This window comes from Hordeum vulgare, chromosome 5H (assembly GCF_904849725.1).
Source record: "Hordeum vulgare subsp. vulgare chromosome 5H, MorexV3_pseudomolecules_assembly, whole genome shotgun sequence".
In the NCBI taxonomy this organism is placed as follows: domain Eukaryota; kingdom Viridiplantae; phylum Streptophyta; class Magnoliopsida; order Poales; family Poaceae; genus Hordeum; species Hordeum vulgare.
In genome coordinates this window covers 366,905,210-366,929,247 of record NC_058522.1, presented here as the reverse complement: position 1 = coordinate 366,929,247, position 24,038 = coordinate 366,905,210, and the positions used below count along the sequence as shown (strand labels likewise).

The following is a 24,038-nucleotide window of genomic DNA, read 5'->3' as shown; positions in this document are numbered from 1 at the left end:
AGCGTGTGGGAGGGGGTGACGGGTGGGGGTTGGCCGGGTGTTTTGGCTATCGATTGGAGGAAGCGAGAATGGGGAACGGCGAATTTTCTACTGACAATGGGTCAGGGGGACAAGGGCTATGCGAAGGGTAGGGAATGGCGGTTGCGCAATATACCAACTTGTTTGGCTATGCAAAGGTCAATTTCCAATTAAGTATTTGGGAACCCCGGTTCTTTATCGATGCCTCAATACCACCAAGTGGAAGCACGTCAAAGAGCGCTTAAAGAAACATTTGAACAGTTGGAAAGGCGAGTTTCTCTCCATTGGATAACGACTAGTGATGATTAATTATATTCTCACAAATACGGTGCACTACATGACTTCCTTCTTGTCGCTTCCCAAAGGGGTCCCACAAAGATTGGACTATTTTAGATCTAGATTCTTTTGGCAAGGAGATAATGAAAAAAGAAATAGATTATTCAAATGGATCATGATTTGTATTCCAAAAGACCACGAAGGTTTAGGCATCCAAAAAATTCCTAGTCAAAAATGATGCCTTACACAGTAAATGGTTGTCCAAGTTACTTACCGAAGCATATTGGAAGCAAGGGGACTTGCATTTTTCGGCTGGCCTCGTGACGGTAAAGAAGCATCTTTTTCATTTTTATCTTTTATAATAAGGATGGCTCTCGGATACCTTTCTCGGAGGACAAATGGTTAGGAAACGTCACTCTTCAGGAATAGTATCCGATCTTATACTTCATTGTCTAGGATAAAAATGATACCATTGCGCATGTCTCATCTCCTACCCTCGATATGTATCATTTCGGCGGGATCTGAATCCAGTTAACTTGACACATGGGCGGGGTGTATTTCATTGGGATTTCACGACATTCAGATAATTCACGGTTGACTCCATATATCGTGGCCTCATGCACTCAGAGATTCTAGTGGATAATAATAACAAAATATGTAGGTCGAAAACACCTTTAAAAATTAGGATTTTTATGTGATATCTTCATCGGTGGGTTGTACTAACTAAATATAATCTCGTTTGTTGCGACTCGCAAGTAAGTAAAAAGTATAGCTTCTCTACTCCTGACAAAAAAAATTAATCACCTCTTTTTCCAATGCAAGTTTGTGTGTTCTACATGGTCTCATCCTTATAACGTTCAGTTTGTATCCGTTCAGGAGTGTTGTCAATATATATGGTCACGATAATAACGGTGAGGGATTGTCTTATTATGGTTGCTTTAGCTATGTACAAATGGCATTGTTTTTAATGATAACCCCTTCTTCCTTGCAGGTTATTTTCCGTCGTATGCACTCGCTTCGTATGTGACCTGCGCTGCACCAAACAAATTACCAACTGTATGTGATTAGAGCGGGCGGCGAAAAGGTTTTTATCTAATATCCGTCGGTATAATCCATTTGCTCCTTCGACGTAGGCATAATGTCACTCTCATATGACTTTACTCCTCTGTGTTTTATTTACTTTTCTTTTGTCGAACTTGCTTCTGTTGGCAATGTGCATCTTTACCTATACATGGGCCGGACGTCGCTCCATATATGAGTGTATCCGCTTAATGGTACATTTTTTTAGGGCGGCCCGTCTTCTCCTTCTCAATAAAACTTCCTTTCATGTGAAAGAAGAAATGTGGTTTCTAGAATTTCGTAATTGGAACGTACTCACTTTTCCAATTCTACTGAGAAGGCACTATGGTAAATGTACCACTCCATACAAACCGAGAAATTCCGAGTATAATGAAAAGAAAACTGAATCTTTTGGGCGGTCAGGCAGCGTAGCAACTAGCAAGCCAAGAAGCTGATGCAACTTATAATAATCAGCGTTTTTTAGCCCACCGCCATTAGAGGATTGCATTTGGTGCACCGTGACGCTAAAAATTGTTTACCAAGGTAAAAACATGGAGACCATCGGTTATTATGCTCTCTCTGTATATATATATATTTTTCTTGCAGCGGCTATCATGCTTTTATGTTGCAGCCATGTCAAAATGATTTACTCCTGTCTGGGCCCGGTTTTGTAGCGCCATGAGTAATCGTCTGACTCTGGCCAAGGACAAGGACGAGGGATCACCCTTGCAAACACACAGCTTCCGCGTCTTGTCCAGTTGTGCAGCATGGGGACAGGAAATCCTTGCTTTCTCCTCAGCTTTGGCTACGTAAATGAGACTTTCACCAAACTGGAAACTGCATTGCTGGCCAACAACAGAAAGCGTCTGTAGTATGTACAAACAATGTGCTATGGGAAGAGAGATTCAAAAGCCTTCAAGTTCAACTGCTCTCTGTCCCGCACCATCCTTTACTTTCGGTCAGCCCTACGTCCAATCCTGCAGTATGTAGACCACAGACCCTTGTTTTTTTCCTTCTTTTACTCAGCTTTTACTTGCACAGTGAAAACTGTAAAGCCATAACTTTTCTTTTCGATGAGTAAAGCGATAACTTACACCAGATAGGAAACTGTCTCCCTTTGGTTCCCAAGCAAAGTATAAAGGCATGCCCAAGACCGAATATTGCTTTTGGCTCCCGAACTCACTGTAGGCCTTTAAATTCAAACTTCAAAGTTAGTGAAAATTTGTATTTTAATGTTTCAAAAAATTCTGAAAAAAAATACATAGATAAATGAAGATATAATACATAAGTGTGTAAATTTTTAGAACAAAATACGTTGAAATGAGGGCTGTGCAAAAAAGACAAATCTGAGGCTGTTTAACACATGTTACTATTCATCATTTCAGACCATAAGTTTGTTTTTTTATACAGATCACGTTTTAAAGTATTTTGACCTAAAATTTTACACACATGTCGGTTACATCCTTACATACATGCATATTTTTTTCAGAATTTTTTGAACCATAAAAATTTGAATTTAAATTTTTCAAAAATAAAGGCCTCCGTGGAGCTCGGCCTCCAAAACGCCATTCTCTGCCCAAGACTGCCAAACTAACTGAGCATAGCTTTACGTGGTCTGTTTCCCGACGAACAAAATTGGCTCGCGGCAGGATACAAACACAAGGGCATACTACCTATTTCCCGGCCAACACAAAATTACATATTCTGCTGAATGCTAAAGATATATGCACGAGCTATACAAATTCGCTCAAGAGCAGTACTGAAACTAAGATAGAAAGCATTTTATTTTTATTTTTTTGAAACTAAGCTAGAACTTCGAACTACCTAGATTGAAAACTTGGACCTGTACCTACGCATACGGTTAAATCTGGTTGCGTGTCCACGTTAGACAACCATGCAGCCCAACAAATCAGGAGAATAGAATGTTAATAGTCAAAAGCGCAATAAATCTTACTGCCTACTGGCATGCTTACATAACTGTCGTGAGAATATCAGGTCCAAATGATGCTTAGATAACAGTCTTGAGAATATCAAGTCCAAATGATGCATAGATAAAATACAAATATAGGAGCTGGCGACATTGCTTAGATAGTCTAAGGGCCTATTTGGTTCATGACTAACTTTGTCACAACTAATCTTAGACAAAGTGTGGCTGTCACAAAAAGTATGGCAACAAAATGGACATCACAAGTGTGTCAAGATTTGGTAAAAAATAAGTGTATGACATGTGGACCATATAACTAGAAAAGTGTGACAAGCCATAAATATGACAATGAACCAAACACATACCTAAGGTATGTGGCATGATTAAGGTTAGGCGTGGCAACCTTAGGCTGGGAACAAAACAGCCCCTAAATTAACAAGGTAATAGGAGGGCTTCTTCCTCTTGCGTTGAGTGAAGGTGAACATGGCATCAGTGAGCCCAGAGGTGATAGGATTCAAGCCGACTTCAAACAAAAACTGTGCTGATTCCGCATCTCAGAAGTCAGGAACCTGATTCACATAAATTGCAGATATAAGCCACAAAATTTGCTGGGGATCGAACCATTATATCACACCATGAACATATTGGAAGGCCATCAGACAAAAGCTAAACTGATAAGCAAAAGGAAATTTAAGCTTATGTAGATGGTGTTAAAACTGAAACAGGCATGAGTACTCGCTCTTCCAATAAAAGATTTTCTGAAAGATTTTTCCGAGAGTTTGCACAATTTCAGGTGAACTGAAAAGTGTTGTCAATTGGGTGGTTTGTTAAAATGAAAAACTACTAGAGTATGTACCAGTATATTGCTGTTCAGAACATTAAGCCATGTCTGTGTACAAGCAAACTGCAATTACGGCAAAATTGACAAATTTAACCCAGAAGCCAAAGGATTTCACGAACTGAACTATTTTTGAAAAAAATTCACTCAGCTAACCCTTTTGTGTGGCGCCCGACAGTCAGGCGCCACACTACACTGTGTGACGCCTTTGTCCTAGGCGTCACACAGTGTATTGTGGCGTCTATGCCTTAGGCGTCACACTAGGTCTCAGGCGTCACACAACGTAATGTCGGGCGCCACAAAGTGAAGTGTGGCGCCTAAGATAAAGGCGCCACGCAAAAGGGTCAGCTGGGTGAAATTTTTTCAAACATAGTTCAGTTTGTGAAATCTTTTGGCTCATGGGTTAAATTTGTCAATTTTGCCTGCAATTACAAACATTAAGCCCGTGTACAAGCAAAAGACGGCTAACAGCATTTAATAATTTTAAGCAATCAAAAATTAAAAATATAAGGTATTTCAATGGAAAACAAAAACTACTTAAGGGTTAATGAGACGATTGACAACATTAAGGTTTCTTTGCTCTTCTAAGTGACCAAATTTTAGGGAACCATTATGGTTATTTCCAGCTCTCTCCTGTTTCAGGCAGAGTTTAGCTAATTGTGAATTGCTGCAATCACTTGGTAGAACAAGTACAAATGTTTATTTTATTCGTTCTAGTTCTTAAGGGCTATAACGAATACTCCCTTTGATCCATATTAATTGTCGTTGGATGTAGCAATATTTGATTCATTCAACAAATCAAGGTGCATGCAGCACATATGTTTTTACAAATTATATCTATCAACCTTGCCCACAACTACTATGAGAAATTTAAAAAAGCAAGCACAAGTACTGTTCAAAAGTACTCCCTCCGTACCATAATAACTGTAGTTGGAGAGAACTAGGGAGTAGTTAACAATCATGTTGCAACCATAAAACCTGCTGACATGTACTCCCTCCGTTCCTAAATATAAGTCTTTTAAGAAATTTTACTAAGAGTCTACATACAGAGCAAAATGAGTGAATCTACACTTTAAAATATGTCTATATACATCCGTATGTACTCTATTAATGGAATCTCTAGAAAGACTTATATTTAGGAACGGAGGGAGTATAACTCTCAACGATTGGCAGATTTCATGCACATAATCCCACTCCCACATACTAATTCGCTGTGTATGTTGCAACTGTGCTATGGCCATTAATGAAGTATTTGTTCGTACAATACCCATAACACACAAGATCAATTCTTTTGGCACAAGGAAAACACAAATAAAAGGTTTGATTCCAAACAATCAGAAAAGCATATAAAATTCATAAAATTCCCATTATGTAAAGACATTTTACCTTCAATTCACTTAACAATTAATCACCCTTCTTTTCAAAACAATATAAGAATGAACCTGCATTTTGGAATTCTAGAGGCCGTGTCTATAAGCTAACATCTACTTATGACAAGCGGCCTGCCCCAGCCACACTGTAAGTAACTAAAAGGTAAACGCTTTACATCTATAGTCTGAAGGAACGCCCTCGTCAGACAACTCGATGCCCGTCGATTCGTTGCGAATTTAACGTTCCAGATTTCTCTCGTATTGATGAAAAAAAAAGGAAAGAAAAAACGGTTCCACCATATCCCCGCACGCCATCCCCTCCCCTAATCTCTCGCCACCGAACCAGACATTAACCACCGGCCCTGATGAGCTCTGCTTCCCACCTCTCTCGGCTCGCCGCGAACTCGCGCTCATCCAATCCGCTGCGCTGCCGCCGCCTCGTCGTGACTCAGCCAGCCAACGACGGGACTCCATGATGCGACCTCACTGCCCGTCGACGAGACCTCGCAGGTTCCTCCTTCGCTCCCCCCTCCACCCCAACAACACGGTTAGCCCTAGTCTACTCCACCGATGCTAACCCCATTGGATCTTGCATGGTTTTCTCATCCTCCATCTATTGAATCCAGCTGGTCAACCAGACCACCGGCGAGACGGTGTCGTTGTTCCGCGAGAAGGACCTGATCCTGTTCGACGCCAGCAGTGAGGACACGTGCGCCTGGGGCACCGGCGAGGTTGCCAGGAGGAGCCACCTCCATGCCGGATCGCGCTACGTCGTCGGCGACCACCTCAAGATCGAGTGCGCCATCGACGTTTGCGGCGACTTCCTCACCTTCGACGACCCGCCACCGACACCGTCCTTCAGCCTGCCGCTCTTCCAGCAAGTCGGCTACGGCAAGGGGGAGCCGGACGTGATCATCCAAGTCGAAGGAGGGACGATCGGCGCGCACTACTGCATCCTCGACGCTCATTGTACATAGAAGCGAATTCTGACATCGTAAGAAGCAAATACTATTTCCTTTGGAAGCATTGTTTCATTGGATAAGAAAAAATCAACAATATTTTCTTTCATGTCAAAATTTATTCTCTTTTTGGAGGCAATGTAGATCTGAGAAAGTATCTTGGGAAGTAAACCCTATTTTTCTTTGTAAGCAGATTATTTTGTCTCTTTGAAGAAGTAAGCATATTATTTTCTATGTTGTAAACGAACTACAAACTCAAATGTGTTGGACGTAATCTTGTTGGTCAACTGAAACAAGATATTCTAGATAAGAAGCAAATTGAAATTACACTTGAATTGGAGACAATTTTTCACATATGGAAGCATACTGCACGACCTAAAAATGGAAGCTAATTCCTCAACAATTGAAATAATTTTCTAGTTGTCTGAAACATATTTTTGTGTGATTGCATTGGACACAAATATGATCGAACTAGATCGAAGCAAACATCAGTTTCCGTGGAAGCAAAAAAAATCTACCTATCGAAGCAAACAATTTCTAACTCTAAGGAAGGAATCTTTTCTATTAGAAGACCAATTTCTAACTCGAAGGAAGGTTCTTCATTATTTAGAAGACCAGGATGGAAGCAATCTGTATTTTCCACGGAAACAATTTTTGAAGCTGACCAAAAAAAGAGAATATTATTTTAGAGGCGGTTAAACTTACACTCAAAATAAGGAATGAAAACAAATTGTACGGAAACAAATCGCATGCATGGAAGCACCTATCATGGCGCCTATTCAATTCGATATGCCTTAATTTAATAGGGTGGTTGTTTGGAAACAAATTGATTGCAATTAATGTGAAATCATGCATGCAAATAAATTAATAGGCACAGTTTTTAAGGAAGCAATCCAACACACATCGGCAGCACATGTGGGGCTGTACAGCCAAATCTGATGGCCATCATGCTTCTCATCATACGGTCAATGACTAGTCTGGTAAAACATATCGGATCAGTAGTCTGATCCGTAACGCTTCCCTAACTAAAAGAGCAAATAGCGTAAAGCTGCCATAATTCGGGTTAGGGTTCCGAAAAATTAGCACTTATTGAAAATTCCCTAAAACCTACCACAAATTTGGTTTTTGATTTTAAACTCCATCGAATCGCAAAAGCTTTGGCATGCGAAGTATGACAGACCAGGATAGCAATGACATGTGTGCAGTGTAGCTAGAGACTATGAACCATGCAGAGGAAGAAAGTATATATTTGGACCTTCTACCACGAGCATATATCGAAACCTAGAGGAATCGAGAAATAAATCGTGACTAGAAACTCTAAAACAGACATGTATTTGGAATGATCGCTTTACAATAGTTGCCACCAGCATGTATCGAAACCTCAAGGCGGCCACATAGGAAATGATCTGAGGAATTAAGCACGTCATCAAGCAACATCGATGAGTGGCATCATGAAGAGGAAAGGAGGTTTTACCAATCAATCACCGGGAGGGAAGTCAGCATTCTGGAGCGAGGAAGGCAGGCGGCCACGCGAGGAAGTAGGCGTAGATCGGGTGGCCGTACTCCTTGCCATGCTTGGTGTGCAGGCGCTCCATCTTGGCGGTGTCCAGGTGTACGGAGTAGCGCCCATATCCCATGGTTCTGATGAACACCTTGCCGGTGCGCCCTGCGTCCAGGTCGCTGGGCCAGACACTGAACACCCTGTGGCCCAGGTCATTGGGCAGGCCTGGCACTGCGTCCCACACCACGCGCATGTTGAGCATCTCCCTCTCCAGAATCCACCCGTTGTCGCTCCCCCTGGCCAACCCGCGGACCCAGAGCTGCAGCTGCCGCGAACGACGTCCCACGGTCAGCAGGCACAGACGCCCATCCTCCGGCGTCTCTCCCACGCGGTACGTGCAGAAATGGTCCGACACTACAGCCGGCGCCAGCATGTAGGACAGGTGCGTCGTCGCAGGGTCCAACACGAGCATGCGGTAGGAGTTGCAGATGTGCCAGTAGAGCTTCCCGGCGGCGTGCACGCAGCGCGACTCGAACAACCAAGGGTCGAAATCGACCTCTAACTCCATGGTCCGGGGGAGCGTGCGCCAGCTGCATCGGCCGTCGTCGACGGACGCGACCCAGGCGCGCGGGTGCCCGCCGTCGACGGAGACGCACACGACCTCGAAGCAGAGCTTGCTCGGGTGCGCGCGGGAGAGAAGCGCGGAGCCGACGTAGTGCCTGGAGCGGCGCCAGCGGTGGTCGTCGTGCGCCGTGTCGCGCGGCGGCGGCGAGAGGAGCACGCGGCGGCGGGTGGCCGGGTCGATGACGAGGAGGCGTGGGAGGATGCCCTTGGGGAGCGACCCGAGGGGCTCGAGAAGCAGGAGGCCCTGGTGGCAGTCGTGGAGCTCGTAGCGGGAGGCCCCCGGAGCGAAGTCGACGGAGAGCTTTGGGGCGGAGGCGTCCAAGGGAGCGAAGACGGCGGGGGTGTCGATGTCCCTGGATCGCGTGTTCATGGGCGGCGGCAAACCGGTGGCCGTTGGGTGGAAGAAGTAGCCGAGGAGAGGGGCGGAGCGGGGGAGGCAGCGTGCGGCGACGCGGCGCCAGCGGTGGCAGGCGAGGGCGGCACGGAGAAGGTCGGCGAGGCAGAGGCGACCGAGAATGTTGCGGAGGCTGTCCACGGGGAGGGCATCGACCGTCGTCGCCGACTTGGCAGCCCCCGTCTGTGGCTCCTCCACCACCGGTGGCGTCGGGAGAGATGGTCCGGCCATGGTTTGGCTTTGCAAGGAAGGAGCAGTAGCAGTGAGGGACAGAGGGCGGTGTTCTTTTGTACCCAAGGAGCGTGGTAGCAGGGACAGAGTACGTTTGGATCAGGCTTTGGGAAGGAGTACAGTAGTATTGTTGACCACACCACTCACCTTTATATTTTGAACTTGACACACCACTCACCTTGGATGAACTCTCTTCGAAATATGAAATTTGAAATGCTCTCCTTAGACCAACTCCAACCGGCCGACCCAAACAGATTACAATTTTGTTCGTTTTTTATCCGTTTGGTGATAGCCCGCTCCGCGTCTGGTCGCTTTTCTTTTTGGTCGGTCGTGCATCCAACGCGGACGACTCATTTATGTCCGCACATTTAGATTAAAAAGGCCTCATGCCAACGTTCAAGAATTCATGTTCGCATCATGCCAGCGACCGAAATACATTGCGAGCCTATAGAAAACCACCACGCAGTTCATACTCGCACATTTGCCAGCGACCATCACATATGCCAGCACACTAAAAGGGGCGGGAATTCGACCACGTCATGTCGGCACGTGGTTATGCCAGCACACTTGTCGGCATACAAAAAAGGGATTGTGATCTTCATCGCAGATCACAGCTGGTCGAACTTGAGCATTTCGGCCTGCATTTTCTCGAACCATAGCCTCTTCCTAGGCGACACGGTGTTCAGATCAACCTTCATGATCTCCACGCCCGTCTTCGTGCTTGCGAGGGTCACTTCTTTCACCTTGGTCTTGGCATTCGTGTCCTCGATCTCGAGCATCTTGGCTTGATTCCCCTCCTCCAACTCAAGTATCTTGGCTTGCCTCTCCGCGTCCATCTCGAGCCTCCTCCTTTGGATTTTCATGAAGGCATTCATTTGCTCTTCCTTTTCTTGTCGGCGCTTCTCCTCCCTCTAGTCCTTCTTGTTCATCATGCCCACCACCTTTTCAAGCAAGGCAATCGACGCCGCATCCCGCTTGTCCTCCTTCTTCGAGTTGGTCTTCCCCCGCGGTCGGGCCTTCTTGCCGTCACCATGGTCCTCCACAGCTTCTTCCCCCCCCCCCCCCACGCGCCAAGAGGGCGGCATATTGCTTCTTGAACTTCTCCTACCCCTTGATGATAGTCCAACAATGAGAAAGATGGAAGTCCTTGCTGTCGTGTTGAACCTTGAATGCCTTCAAAGCTTGAAACACCTACAATTCAAACCAAGGAAGCATATGTGGTCAAACGGACATGCAATCCACGGGAAAAATGTGTGGCACCAAAAGGGAATGAGAGGGCATGCATACCATGTCTTGGATGCCGAGGCCGCTCACGGGTGTGCCTTGATGCTCTCATAGGTGGCACAAAACTTGTTGCACTCTTGTTGAATCACCCTCCAATGCTTCGAAAATGACACCCATCCACGCCTGCTTTGCATTTGGTATGCGGGAAACTTCTTGCGCTCATGGAACTCACGATTAACATGAGTCCATAAGGCTGACCACTTTTGTTCGGCGCCGACCTTCGGGTCTTGCCCAATGTCCCTCCAACACTCACAAAGAAGCTTGTCCTCGGTCGGCGTGTATGCCTTCGTCCGCTTATTCTAGTGCTTTGGCTTCGCCCCAGCAGCAGTTTTGTTGGCGAGCTCCTCCTCGAACAAAGGCTCCCCGTCGATGTCCATGTCATCCTCCTCCTCCTCCTCAAGGTTGTAGTCCTCCGAGAACTCATGGTCGAGCGGGAAGCCGTCTAGGCTGAATTGATCTTGCATGAAGGCGTCATGTGGATCATTGGTGGCTTGTGTGAATGGCGCTCGGCCGTCCTGGCTTTGGGTCTCATCGGGATCGTACGCAGCCGCGGAGTAAGCACCAGCCGCCGTCACACCGCCTTCGAAGTTCATGTTCTCGAGGAAACGGTTGGCCGTGTCGTCATCGACGGCCGCCGGCATTCCGACGTACAGAGTGCGGGTGCCGGTAAGCATGTCGGCTGGCATCTCACGATGGCGTTTCCTCATGCCTCCAAACGATGATCCGCCTACCACTGACGTGGCGTTGAGGTCGATGGTCACCGGCGCGAGCGTGGAAGGGGCCATGATGCTCACCTCCGGTGAGCATTCCCCCGAGAAGCGGCTTCCTTGCGGGTAGGCGTGGAAGCCGGGAATCGGCTGCGTGAAAGACGCGCGCGGCGACTCCGGCAGCATCATCCGAGGATATGCTGACGAGACCGTGTTGGCCGCAGCCGCGGCAACGGCGGCGAAAAGCCCGTGCTGGCTAGTGTTTACCCCTAGATACTACAAGGCCTCCCTCGTTGTCGCCTCCACCCGGGCATTGGTGTCTTCATGCTGCGCGGTGACGGCGATGGTGGCGGCGGCAATTGCCTCGCCCCTTGCATCCTGTGCGTGCCTCCAGTCCTTCCTCTTGGCCGACTCCACGGCCCGCTCCTCGAACGTCAACTCCTTCTTCTTCTTCTTGGGCGACGGGCGGCCTTGCGGGGGACGCGGGGCTTGCCTCTGGCTTCGTCGGTGGCGTCGGACAAGGCAAGGGAGGTGATAGCGGCGGCGGCCTCGAGGTCTTCCTCCATGGCGATGGGAGCGGGCGCGGGAGCGAAGGGGGGGGGGGGGGGTTGAGGAAAATAAAGGGAAAAAGTGGATGCTTTGTCACCTACTTGCGGGACAGGAAGGGGAGTAGGCGCGCGTCCGCTTCGTATTCGCGCCGACGCAAATCAGGCTCAAAATTGGGTCGGGAATAGGTCGACAGGCGAACAAAAAACGAACACACGTAAGTTAGGATCGACGCGTTGGGCCAAGTTTTTGTTCGCAAGGACCCAAGCGGACGGCGACGGCTGGGCCAAGTTTTTGTCCGCACGGATCCAAACGGACGAAATGAGTCGCCCTGTTGGAGTTGTTCTTAATTCTTGTGATATTGCGACTAAAGAACTATTCTGATTATACCTAAGGGCTTGTTTGGTTAATCCCACCAAAGAGAGGATTGAAAAGGATTGGAGGAAATTGAGGTGGAATTTGACTTATAGGGGATTTAATCCCTCCTAATCCCCTCCAAACCCCTTCAATTCTAAAAAAATCGTACAGTGCCTAAAAAAGAATTGTTCTCATTCACATCCGTATACCTATGCTTTTTTGTGATCATTCAATACAGCCCTTGACCAAAATTATCTACGGACACAAGGGTTGGGGTTTTATCTGTTTTGCCTTTAGTTGTGTCACACTGCTTCATTTTGCCACTACAAGTTACTCAAAAGTGCGTCGTTTCGTTAAATTGATGCTCAAAAATGCAACTCGCCATCGTAATGGATAGTGCGACTCGCCAATCGCCATCGTATGTAAGCCCATTGACCAGAGTGAAATGACCAAAATACCCCGGTCAATGGTCTTTGACCAAAAAATTGGGATGACGTTTTTATGTAGTTGAATTTCCTAGAGCCAAAATCGAGTAACTAGTGGTATAACTGATATATATATGTGTGTGTGTGTGTGTGATTATTGTTATTTGCACCACAAAAACCTGGAATTGACCAAGTAAATTTTGCTCAAAACTAATTTCATAATTATTTTAACAAAAATCTGTTACCAATCCTGATTTCATGTTAACCCGATTTCACTACTTCCTCCGTCACGGTTTAGAAAGCACAGTTAAACTTACGTGCGTTTTTAAAGTAGACAAGGTTTAAGGCACGAAAACAATTACTCCTATTAATTAACACTACTCATGCATGCGCCCTCCTAATTTGCTCACGCATTAATACTAGTATTTTCTCAGTCGATTAATCGCATTAACATCTACACCTACTACATCTCACAACCAATCAGTAACTACCTTGGTCCCAGAGAAACGTGTCTTCTAAACCGTGACGGAGGGAGTACCTCAATTTGACAACCTTCCTGTCCTATTCGCAGTACAGTTAGTAATCACTTCTGGTTTTATTGTAGGAGGACCATGCAGAACATCAACCGTCAAAACCTCGTTGGTACGTCCGTCAGAATGTTATTGCTAAACCGAATATCAGAAAACACAAAAGAAATAAAGCTTTGCTGCAACTTCGGGATTGGTTTATACTACTGTTCATATTACACCCAAGTACAAACAGTACAGACATGTCCTCGTAGCACCAAAATTTACTACTTTACATGTAAAGCAGCGGAAAGAATGAAAATCCCCCTAGCTCACTTCCATACCATGACTCCGAAGTCCAGAGCATCTATTACCTCAAGAGAGACGAAGCTCGGAACTTTCTTGCAGCAAAACTTAAAACGATGTGGGGGTGTGAGGCAAAAGAACAGGTACCTGCATAGACCCTCGTTGTCTAACATAATGGTCAGTTCCTGCTACAAATCAAACCAGTGACGAACAAACACTTAGACCATCTGGGAATCTGCAACCCTTCCCTGCAAATCACCCATGCTTGATGATATATACACTCTTGATCAGGCACCCCCTATGCTGAAAACTCTTGAAAACTTCCTTTACCAACACTTTTGAGGTATCCAACAAATGACTGCTCTCTTTGTTCATCCTATGGTGGCTACTCGCAAGAATATACGGGCTGTGGTCAATAGTTAGCCCAGTTCATCTGAGCATGTTGCTGCTGCTGATAACCATTGGCAGGCGGCCCAACCATTTCAACAGCTCCAGCAATTGTCTGCGATGGCTGGAGAAGAGGATGCACGGCAGCTCCAGCAAGAGTCTGTGCTGGATGGTACATCCCTCCGTAGGCGCCATGACCAGCTTGGGCAGGGGCAAATGCCAGGTGCTGCCCCTGTGGAGGCAGGCCATAGAAGGAGCTAGACTGGAGAGCAGATAGATCCCGCCCAGGTGCAGGAATCCAGACAGTGGAGCCTTCACTCTGTCAAGATATACCAAGCAGTCAGAAACAAATACATGCCAAGCAGCGAATTTGCCAAGTAACACCAGCAAGTATTTTTAAAGAGCTTAGTTATTGTGCAACTGCGTCACAGTCCAAGCTAATAAGCCATAAATTTAGGACGTGAAGCCATTAAAAGGGCAAACATTAACAGCGGAATGGCTCTTAGCAACCCAATATGCAAATAACCACACATGAAGTGTCCATATACTACATCTCCAAGCAGGTACTTCAACTAAAATAATCCCAAAACACATCTTATAGTATCTTTTACTCGTCAATGGCAAGGAATTTCCAAGAAACAAGATATCACAAAGAAAGTTAAGTACATATTTCACAGAGATGCATATACGTTTACCTGCTGTCCGGCAATATAGATGTTATTTTCTTTGAATTGTGATCCACTGACATCACCGTTCTCTGCCGAAGTTCCGCTTGCCACCACGTTGTTATTTGTATAGACTGATGGATTAGAACCATATGTTCCATAGGCACCAGGCGTTACAGCATATGTCTGGCTTCCAGTGTTGGCACCAGGTTTGTATGCTGTGGTTGAGTATTTGACTGGAGGTGCAACAGCTGAACTTACAGGTGGATACATGCTTCCAGGTGAAGGAGCTTGAGGAAACGCAGCATTGCCCATGAAATGGTGAAGGGCGTGTGGTGGAACATAGAAAGGAGAGATATACTGATTGTACGGGATAAAGCTAGGTTGATAATGGGGTACATGTACACCCACAGGCTGACGGAACATAGGAAGAGGTTGTTGTGGAATAGAAATAGAACTTGGAACAGCTCCAGGAGTTGGAGTGGCAAGTGGAGTGGGTCCAGATGAAGACTGCATCACTGAGTTGAGTTCCTGTGGTAGTTAAAAGAGAATAGTCAAAAGGGTATACTGAAATAGGAAACTATAGGTGTTTAGAGGAAACATAGAAAAGCAGGCAAGGAAATACGAAATTAATTACTAGGTTCAGCTGTTAAAAACAAACTGTCATCTGCAGGATGAGATTCATGTTTCAAATTCTGACTCCCTAGAGAAACAACATCAATATTTGACATATCTAACTATGAGAATGAAAAGCAATTAAGGAAATGGATGAAAAAACATGGTGATGCACTAAACAAACAATATATTTAAACCAAATAGATTAATTAACATCGATTGGCAAAGGTTTCAACAGGCTCAGCAACTGAGTTGCAACAGAACTGAATATGTAGAAAGGTCTAGGTGCAAACCTCTGGAGTTTGGCCAGTTTGAGAAGGCGGAACTGGAATGTTCCCAGACTTGATCGCGACTCCAGGAGCAGTAAATGGTGAAATATGGCCATCGGCATCAGCCATTGGCCGGTAAATTTGTGTATAATAATTCGCTGAAAAATCGTTTGGTTGTTGCACCTGTATACGCAATTTTGCACTATTTTATCAAAACAGTGTTATACTTCAAAATTAGAGCAATTAGACAGGAGACAGAATAGCATGGAGTGGCAGGTTAGAAAGGGTAGTCTACTCTGGAGCACCTCATGTTGGGAAGCACGCCACGAAAATAGGAGGTTGGCCAAGGCCAACAACAATCATATCAGCCCTTTGGGACAGAACAATTGGCTTGTAAACAAGTGCGCTAAGGTTAAGAATGTAGGCCAGCTAGAAAGCCTGCTGTTTGCTAGGGAATAATATTTCCAGTAAAGTAGAGGAATGTAAAGTGATGCAACATGCAACTTCAAACAGAGAAAATTAAAATTAATCTAGTGGGATGAAAGTGACTTTGCACTCATGCATCATACCACTTTCATATGAATGGAAAATATATGATCACAAGCACAGGTCAAATAAGTGGAGCACGTGCCTGATATTCAGATGTCTCTAGTAACGGAATCTGGTTCCCTTGCGATTGCGGTGGAACTGCAAATGTTGAGTACGTATTCGGGACAGAATCTTGGGGCATGGGTGAAGCTGCTGTGTCCTTCGATTCATCAAATTCTGCAATTTTAGGAGTACTGGATAAATTATCCGCCTCTTGAGGTGAGATATTATCAGTCATTTCAGCAGTCAGCTGCTGCTGACCAGATTCAGCTGCCGCTTCAACAGTGGAGGATGCACTCTGATGACTGCAATTCAGTTACCAAACAACTATTAATGACTGAATTAAGTTGCCAAAAAACTATCAAGGACATGTAAACTGAAAGCTACTACACTTCCTGACTGCACACCGAAACTAACGAAAAAAATGTCAGTTCGGACGCGGAAAATAACATCAATCACAAGAAACGCAAATGGTGAAAAACTAATATTAGTTGAGGACCACAATAGCTATTTTTATATGCTGAGATATATGTACTGCAAGAAAGCTACAAGAAAATATTTGGGAAAATGGCAAGCCCAACATGCAGAGAGAAATGAAATGCATTTCCTCCATAACCTCTCAGAAGCAAATTTGTACTGAAAGGCCCATTTTGTTCCAAGGACTTTAGGGGGGTCGCTACTCCACATTAATTTCCCCCCGGCATCTGGATTGACAAACTGGGATTCACACACAACAATATCAAGGCATGGGCTGGCATTTCCTCCATGGGATTCACACACATTAATTTCTACCTGATTGCTAACCAACATGTGGATAAAATATGCTAACAAAATCCCACTTCCAAGAGCAAACATTTACTACACACACACACACACACACACAAATCCATCATTAAGTATGGAAAAAATGGCAACTGGTTTACTAAACCTGAGATTGTTGATGTTGGTTAAAAGCATAAGCATCTGATTTACTAAACCTGAAATTGCATAAGATGAAAGACCGGAACTAAAATACAAACCTAGAAGGAGGTTCTTCCGCAACTTCCTCCAGATCTTGTGATGATTCATATTCCGGCAATACAGAGCTCTTCTCACTCCCATGGTCGTTTGGAAAGCTCGGAGCTTGTTCAAAACTGGTGCCAAAACTGCCAAAACTGAGTCCGTATTTTTCCGACTCCGTGACCTGAAGATGATCCGGAATAATGACATGCTGCTTGTCGAATAACTGCATATCACCGAGTCTTTTGTCCAATCCCGAAGAGATATCTTCCTTATTAATGGAAGTTGATGCAGGAACTGACTGTGGAACAACCTCCACAGTAACAGCTACATCATCACGGGTAACATCTTCAGCTTGGGCGGGTTTGTTCGTTGGTTTTGGCTTCCACTCTTTATTTGGAACAGCTAGATAACAAAGTTTGTATAATGATTAGTAACACAAAGGAAAGATTTTCAATAACAAAGGACAGTTCCATCCAAATATAACCTTTGTTATAACAATGGCCTACAAAAATTGTAAGAAACAAAAAGCCAATAACCTTTGTTATTAGTCTGGAAGGTAGCAGTCAGCTATAAAGAATCTGTAAGTGTGTGGTATAAAGCGAACATAGAAAAAATGAGTGTTGGGGTGAAACGAAGAATTAAGTTAAGTGATCAGGATTGATTGTTGAATGTTGTTATTTGCAGAAAGAAGCCATCACTTTCACGGTAGAAAGAATTACGCAAATCAACTAAAAAGAATCTAATCATGCATCAGTTAGAGAACAACCTATTAATATCACAATCGCATGCTGGCTCACTCATGATCAGTAATAAACCATATGAACAAGGCATAAAAACTATGGTTAGTAAAACCGGTCCAGTTACCGATTTACTGGTCCAAGTAGAAGCTCTTTATTATAACACTTAAGTTTATTTCAGTAGGTTTCAATTCAGATCTAATCATCTACTCCCTCTGCCCCAAAATAACTGTCACTGACTAGTACAAAATTTGTACTAATTTAGTACTGATTCTGCGTCACTTATTTTGGGACGGAGGGAGTATTATATATATATATATATATATATATATATATATATAAGATGATATCATAGACCATATACAAGTCATGCCTTCCTGGACACAAAAGGCCTAATCTAGCAGATTTCCACCTCTCCTTGCATGGAGAGAGGAGAACCAAAGAGCCAGATAATCAAATCCAGACCTCCACATGTGAAACAGGAGGCACAAGAGTGTTTGTTCCTGGGTTTCTTCAACTTCGACCAGTTGCTTAGATATGCTTAAAAAACGACAATAAGAACTAGCAACTGGGAGCATGCACAGTTGACAATGGTGTCAAGAATCTCCTTTGTCTAGCAACAAAATAGTAAGTCATATATAGTGTAGCATTACAAACAACAGTGTCTATTGAAGGAAAGGGGTTTAGGAGATAACTATGATAGTTCAGATGGCTTTGAATTATTTTCACTGATCCTTATACAGGGTCTTCTTAGGAGAACATGCAAAAGACATTTTCACATCTTTTCATCAACGGAGAAGCACAATAGTTCAGGGGTTTTGAGTCATGGCAACAAGTACTAAGCTATATAACAACACAGATCCCAGAACGATATTGGCCTGAAAGCCTAATTACATGTCCAAAAAATAATCTACTACTCCCTCCGTTCCTAAATATAAGTCTTTGTAGAGATTCCACTATAGACTACATACCGAGCAAAATGGATGAATCTACAATCTAAAGTATGTCTATATATATCTGTATGTAGTCCGCAGTGGAATCTCTAAAAAGACTAATATTTAGGAACGGAGGGAGTAGAAATTATATACAGCAACTGCTATTTCCCACCATAATAGTGATTCGATAACTGCATGTCCTCTATGGTGTGGCATCTGAAGTTAAAACAGTAATGGTGATGCTATAAACCCACGACTTATAGAACTGGTTGCGAAACTTGCAATAGACGCAAGCTGTTCTGCAATAAGAAATGCAGAGGAATGCTCATATATTAGAGTTCGAAAGTACCTTTCTGCGAGCCACTTGGCTGCTGTGAACGACTACTGTAGCTAGAAGATGGCCTGCTGCCAGATGGTAGCACAGTAGAGGATGAACCGGAAGACTGAGGCGTGTCTAGACAACACATGAAAATGTGTTAATAACATAAAGGATAACCAAACTATGGGTCACTGGTTCCAACAGGAGAATGTGTCTGCATATAGACATATACCTTTCGGAAGTGCTGATGCATCATCGGAAGCCACCTTATATTCACCTACTGACCGCTGACTTCTGACAGCATGTTTGGCAACGATCTCACCAGCATGACTGTGGGGTTGAAGGGGCGGCGTAAGCAGTGGGTCTGAAACAGATGTACCCACTCCTAGCGCCTGAACTGATGAGTTGTTTACATGTGAACCTAAATCCAAGACAACCTCTTCTTCGGTACCTTTAAGATCTGCCGGTCCTTTTGAATCTGAAGGTGGCAAATGACAAGTAGCCTGAGAATATTTCACCACGGGAGCAAGAGGTTGTGATGGACCATTGGATAAGCCACCTGACGAACTGTTAAAAAAGTCAGTTGCGTTTTTAAACAGCTGCAGCAGGACTCAGGCTACTCATAATGGGGAGTATCATATAGTAGTATCATGCATATGATATTATGGTATGATACTACCTTCATAGTGCATAGTATCATAGATGGTCTCATTTATTGACATGCATGACACATAGTAGCATAGCATTTAACATGATACGGTATCTACCTATGTTACTAACTCTCTCCCTCTCTTATGATATAGTATCATGAACTGGAATGTTACTCTAACTCTCTCTCTCTCTTATGTTATTTATTATGTGCCACATCAGCATGTTTGCTAGTCCCAAGGTTATGATACTAGTTATGATACCCCCACTATGGCCAGCCTCAGGTGCGCGTGCTTGGTTTGTAAAGCCTACTTGTAAAATTTCAAAATATAGAAAATGCACACATGTGCATTGTATGACTGATATTAGTCATGCTTATCTTGTTTCTGGTGTATAAACTCGCAAAAGATCATGCTTTTTGGTAAAAATTGCTGGTACAATATGAATGTCCTACGCTTCTCTACATACAAGGTGATCCAAGAAACATTAGAAAAATGATTATACTTAGTTGCAACATCTAACCACACACCCTGTTCTCAAATGCAGTGGGTATTATAGTAGCCTCCGAGAACCACCATGTCATTTCGAAGAAAAAAAAAAAGAAAGGAAGCAGTTCTGCCAAACATACATGTATTTATTGTCATGAATTTCAGAATACTAACTGACCACACTAAGAAGAGCACAGGGCACCAATAAGATACTTTCAACTAAATAATAATACAATATACAGGGCAAACCAAAAAAAACAGAACTTAATGAACAGTAAATGTTCAATGGTGTTCCTTTTCAACGTAAATACCTTAAAATGGAAGTTGATATCTTCGTTTCTGTGCTTGGATTGACAGGTGGAGGGCTAGTAAATTTATCCATGCTCAGATTCAGGTCATTTTCCTTTCCAGCAAGAGCATTTCTCACGGTGACATCTAAAATAAGAGGAAATTTCACTAACTGTAAAGTATTGCTTATTGTAAATTAGTTTGCACTTCTGGGCTACTTTGAAATGGATACAGGAAGGTAGGTAGACATAGATGCATCATGTATGGATATGTAATCCTACTAATTCTAAAATGCATATTCACATTGCACTGAAAAATGGAAGGGCAATAGCAATCATGTGCTTATATGTCGCCATTATAAAGGCAAGGCACTTCATTTCTAAGAAAAATAGTTATCAGACTGGACATAAAGCAAAAACTGAATGCCACATCTATATATTTGCTACAGCACTTCATTCTCCAGAGTAATGCAAGATTTACCACTAGAGTTGTTTAATTGGCGTGAAGAATAGTTCCCACGGCCACCTTTTCCACCTCGCCCCTGCGTCCCAGGTCTCCATCGGGGGTCAACAGATTCTTTGTTGCTCTATAAGATAAAGAAAAGGATATGTTAACTTTCGCAAAAGAAAAGGGTACTCATATAGCAACTACGTTAATATGTTATATGGCATCTTATTCCCATCTTAGTACTGTGGTAGCTGTTATAAACCAATACAGTTGACTTGGCCAAGTTAAACAAATTTGACTTAGGAAAAAGCTAGGACTTCGATTAATTTGGAACGTAGGGAGTATCACCGATGAAATGAGCCAAACATCCCATGTTAGCTCATGCCACAATAATACTTGTACAAAACTATTTTTTATCATCATTATCTTGCAATGACATACCAACTAATAATGGAAGCTTATTGTGCAAACAGATTAAAGACCAGATAAAGATGTAGGAAAGTATGGCACACTAACAATACGAGCATCAAAATAGGGGGAGTCCTCTTACCTCCTTTTTCTTTTCACGCTTTCTTTTCACCTCATGGAAGGTATCTGAAATAATCAGAGATCTTGTTAAGGTACAATTATACAAAAAAGGTCTAGCATCAAATGTGCGACAATAAATACACACTGGTGATATGACATGCAGCGAAGCAAGAAAGGGATACCTCAAACAAGTCATTACTTCTGTTTACCTCAACATATCTCCAGAGAATAAGATATAAGAGTGGCCCGTTCTCTACATACAAGAACATAAGCTTTTCTCACAAACGAAAAAAGGCTTTGAGTTTAATCTCTGACAGTTCTAAATATAGAGTGAGGTTGGAACTCCACTCAGTAGGATCGGGAGAAAGTGATGTTACAAGACATTCTCGCATTCATCCTATCGATCAATCACAAACTGAATAACCAAAATGTTACTTTAACTCAACATGATATCCACTCTCCAGCGAATAAGATATTAGAATGGTCTGCTCTGCACAGGTGCACATATAAAAACACACACTTTTTCTGTAGGCAAAAATACTAAACTTAAGCTTTTGCAGTCTACATAAAAGTTAAGTTGAAGCTAACTCCATTCGACAAGGCCTCAAACGAAGTTCACGTTACCACAAGTCCAACATATCAATCTTGAAAATGAATCACAATGGATATCTGGAATCTTCAAAACCATCTCCCTGGGTTAAACTCCAGCATTGTAAAGAGTTCCCTAATTAGCTGACGTGTACACAATACTAGCAGTAATCCTAAAGACCTCAACTAACATAATCAAGAAGCACACACACACATACCATTCATAAAATAACAATGGAAATAAAACAGAAGACTTGTCCCTATTTGATTAGCCTTTACTCAGATTTTCACAACAACAAAAAACTGAAACACAGACAATGGGCTAGCTTTTATTGGCTGGCTGTATGCAGACAGACCCAAAAACTTATACAAAGGTGATAATTAATGTAGAAAGGCAATTTCAAATGGCACTAACTAATACACAAAAGTGATCATAAAAAACAGTAAGCAGCAGACATAAATAGTTGTGCAACCAGAGGCAGCCTCGTTAACTCGCAGAAACATCTAGGTTCAACTCAAATGCCTCAGAGATATAGTAACCTTTGTGGCAACCGGAGGTTAATTAATCCAACTTTCAGGTCAAAAAAAATTGCCCCATGTCGCCACAGCCTTGCAACTCTATGCATTTTACCTCGCATGACAGGAGTTTCTAATGAGGTTCCCAGCCTTGCCCTTTAGGCATTTTGCCTAGTAAGACCCCATAATTGTTGCTTTGCAGTTTCTTTTCACCTTTATCTAAACCCATTTTCAGCATGAAAATTCAAATGATCATTTGTAACTTGTAGGTGAAACTGAACATAGAGGACAATGTCTTGCGTGTTTCACTGTTTCATACATATCTTGTTTAAGTACAAATGTTTGTGTATCCACGTTTAATTTGCTTTGCTTGAATCAAATATTTACTTGAGTTGCTTCTACGCTTTGCTGCCTGACAAATTAAGGCAAGCCACAAACTACTCTTCCAGAGCCACACACCCAAACAGCACCCCCCCCCTCCACAAGCACCACACGGACGCACGCGCGACACACACACGCGCGCGATTGGAAGATCCAGGAAGCAACCACAAACATACTAGTAATGCTATCCTTCAAAACAGGATACCATGTCTCCGCTAATAAAATCAATACACGACGTAGTATCGACTACTCCCCTTATCCGCCATAGATATTGCAACCCTACAGAACTAACTAGCCGAATCCAACAGGAGAGAAAAAAAACTCAGAATATGGCTTCACCAAGCTCTGCTACTCTTCATCGGTTGTTGTATTCTGAAACAGGATCTCGGGCACAGCAATCAACGCACATCAAATAACGAGAGGAAACAGCACAAACCCTAGAGGCTAGAAGACAGAACCAACCAGTCTCGCATCAAATCGGGCGCCGTCAGAGGCGTACTAGGCATATCGCGTCCTGCGTCCACCTACCAGAGAGAAACCCTCATTTCTCGTCGCCGAGACCTAACCGCGCCAACGGCACGCGACAGGCCGCCTGCTCCACGCGGAATCAAATCGAGGAGGGAGGGAGGGTGGGGAGAAGATGGGGGGAAGCGGGGATACCTTGGTGGAGGAGCTTCTGCGCGGTCTCGTTGGGATCCATGTCGCATTCGCGGAGCGCGGCGTAGACCTCCTCGTCGGTGTGGTTCCCCGCGATCTCCTTGATGTTCTGGATCGTCCGCCGCACCGCCGCCGGGATCGAAACCCTAGCCGCCGCCATCGCCTCTCCCTCTTCCTCCTGTCGCCGCCGCCGCCGCCGCCGCTCCCTGCCCCCCTGGTTTTCCTGTCCCCGCACGAACGAACGCGAGAAAGGGACGGACGCGAATCACGAGGCGGGGAGAGGTGAGCAGAGCGGAGGGAGAGAGGAGGGGGAAAGGAGGAGAGAGAAGCGGAGGTGGGAGGGAGGGAGGGAGAGAGATTTGTGGGAGGGTTTTGTGGGGGAGCGAAGGAAAGGAATGTGCGTGTGACTCCGTTTGTGTTTGTGTTTGTGTTTGTGTGTGGGGCGGCGGCAGGCAGCTCGCGAACGGGAACAGTGACACAGCTGCTTTCTTTTCCCTCGGTGGAACAGTGGCACGAAATTTACTTTCCGGCTCCTGACCTCTGTTTCCCAATGGCATCCATGTAATTTCAACGCCGATACATGTAGTGGTAGGTGCCAGTGCAATGCGTGTAAATTGCTGCGTAGGTGCCAATGAAATGCGTGTAAATTGATGTG

General features: G+C 44.2%; 2 protein-coding genes across 2 annotated transcripts; both read right to left on the bottom strand.

Moving 5' to 3' along the window:
* Positions 1-3,297: 3,297 nt before the first annotated feature.
* Positions 3,298-9,395, bottom strand: LOC123395438. The gene is made up of 2 exons (XM_045090437.1): positions 7,919-9,395; positions 3,298-3,846 (listed from the first exon to the last, which is right to left on the bottom strand). The coding sequence occupies exon 1, from the start codon at positions 9,192-9,194 to the stop codon at positions 7,941-7,943; it is 1,254 nt and encodes a 417-aa protein (XP_044946372.1). The 5' UTR covers positions 9,195-9,395; the 3' UTR covers positions 3,298-3,846; positions 7,919-7,940.
* A 3,814-nt stretch (positions 9,396-13,209) lies between these two features.
* On the bottom strand, positions 13,210-23,810 carry LOC123399254 (GBF-interacting protein 1-like). The gene is made up of 11 exons (XM_045093676.1): positions 23,387-23,810; positions 21,264-21,307; positions 20,747-20,852; positions 20,290-20,413; positions 19,075-19,409; positions 18,873-18,977; positions 16,869-17,253; positions 15,893-16,154; positions 15,286-15,444; positions 14,408-14,908; positions 13,210-14,031 (listed from the first exon to the last, which is right to left on the bottom strand). The coding sequence occupies exons 1-11, from the start codon at positions 23,541-23,543 to the stop codon at positions 13,738-13,740; spliced, it is 2,472 nt and encodes an 823-aa protein (XP_044949611.1). The 5' UTR covers positions 23,544-23,810; the 3' UTR covers positions 13,210-13,737.
* Positions 23,811-24,038: the final 228 nt, after the last annotated feature.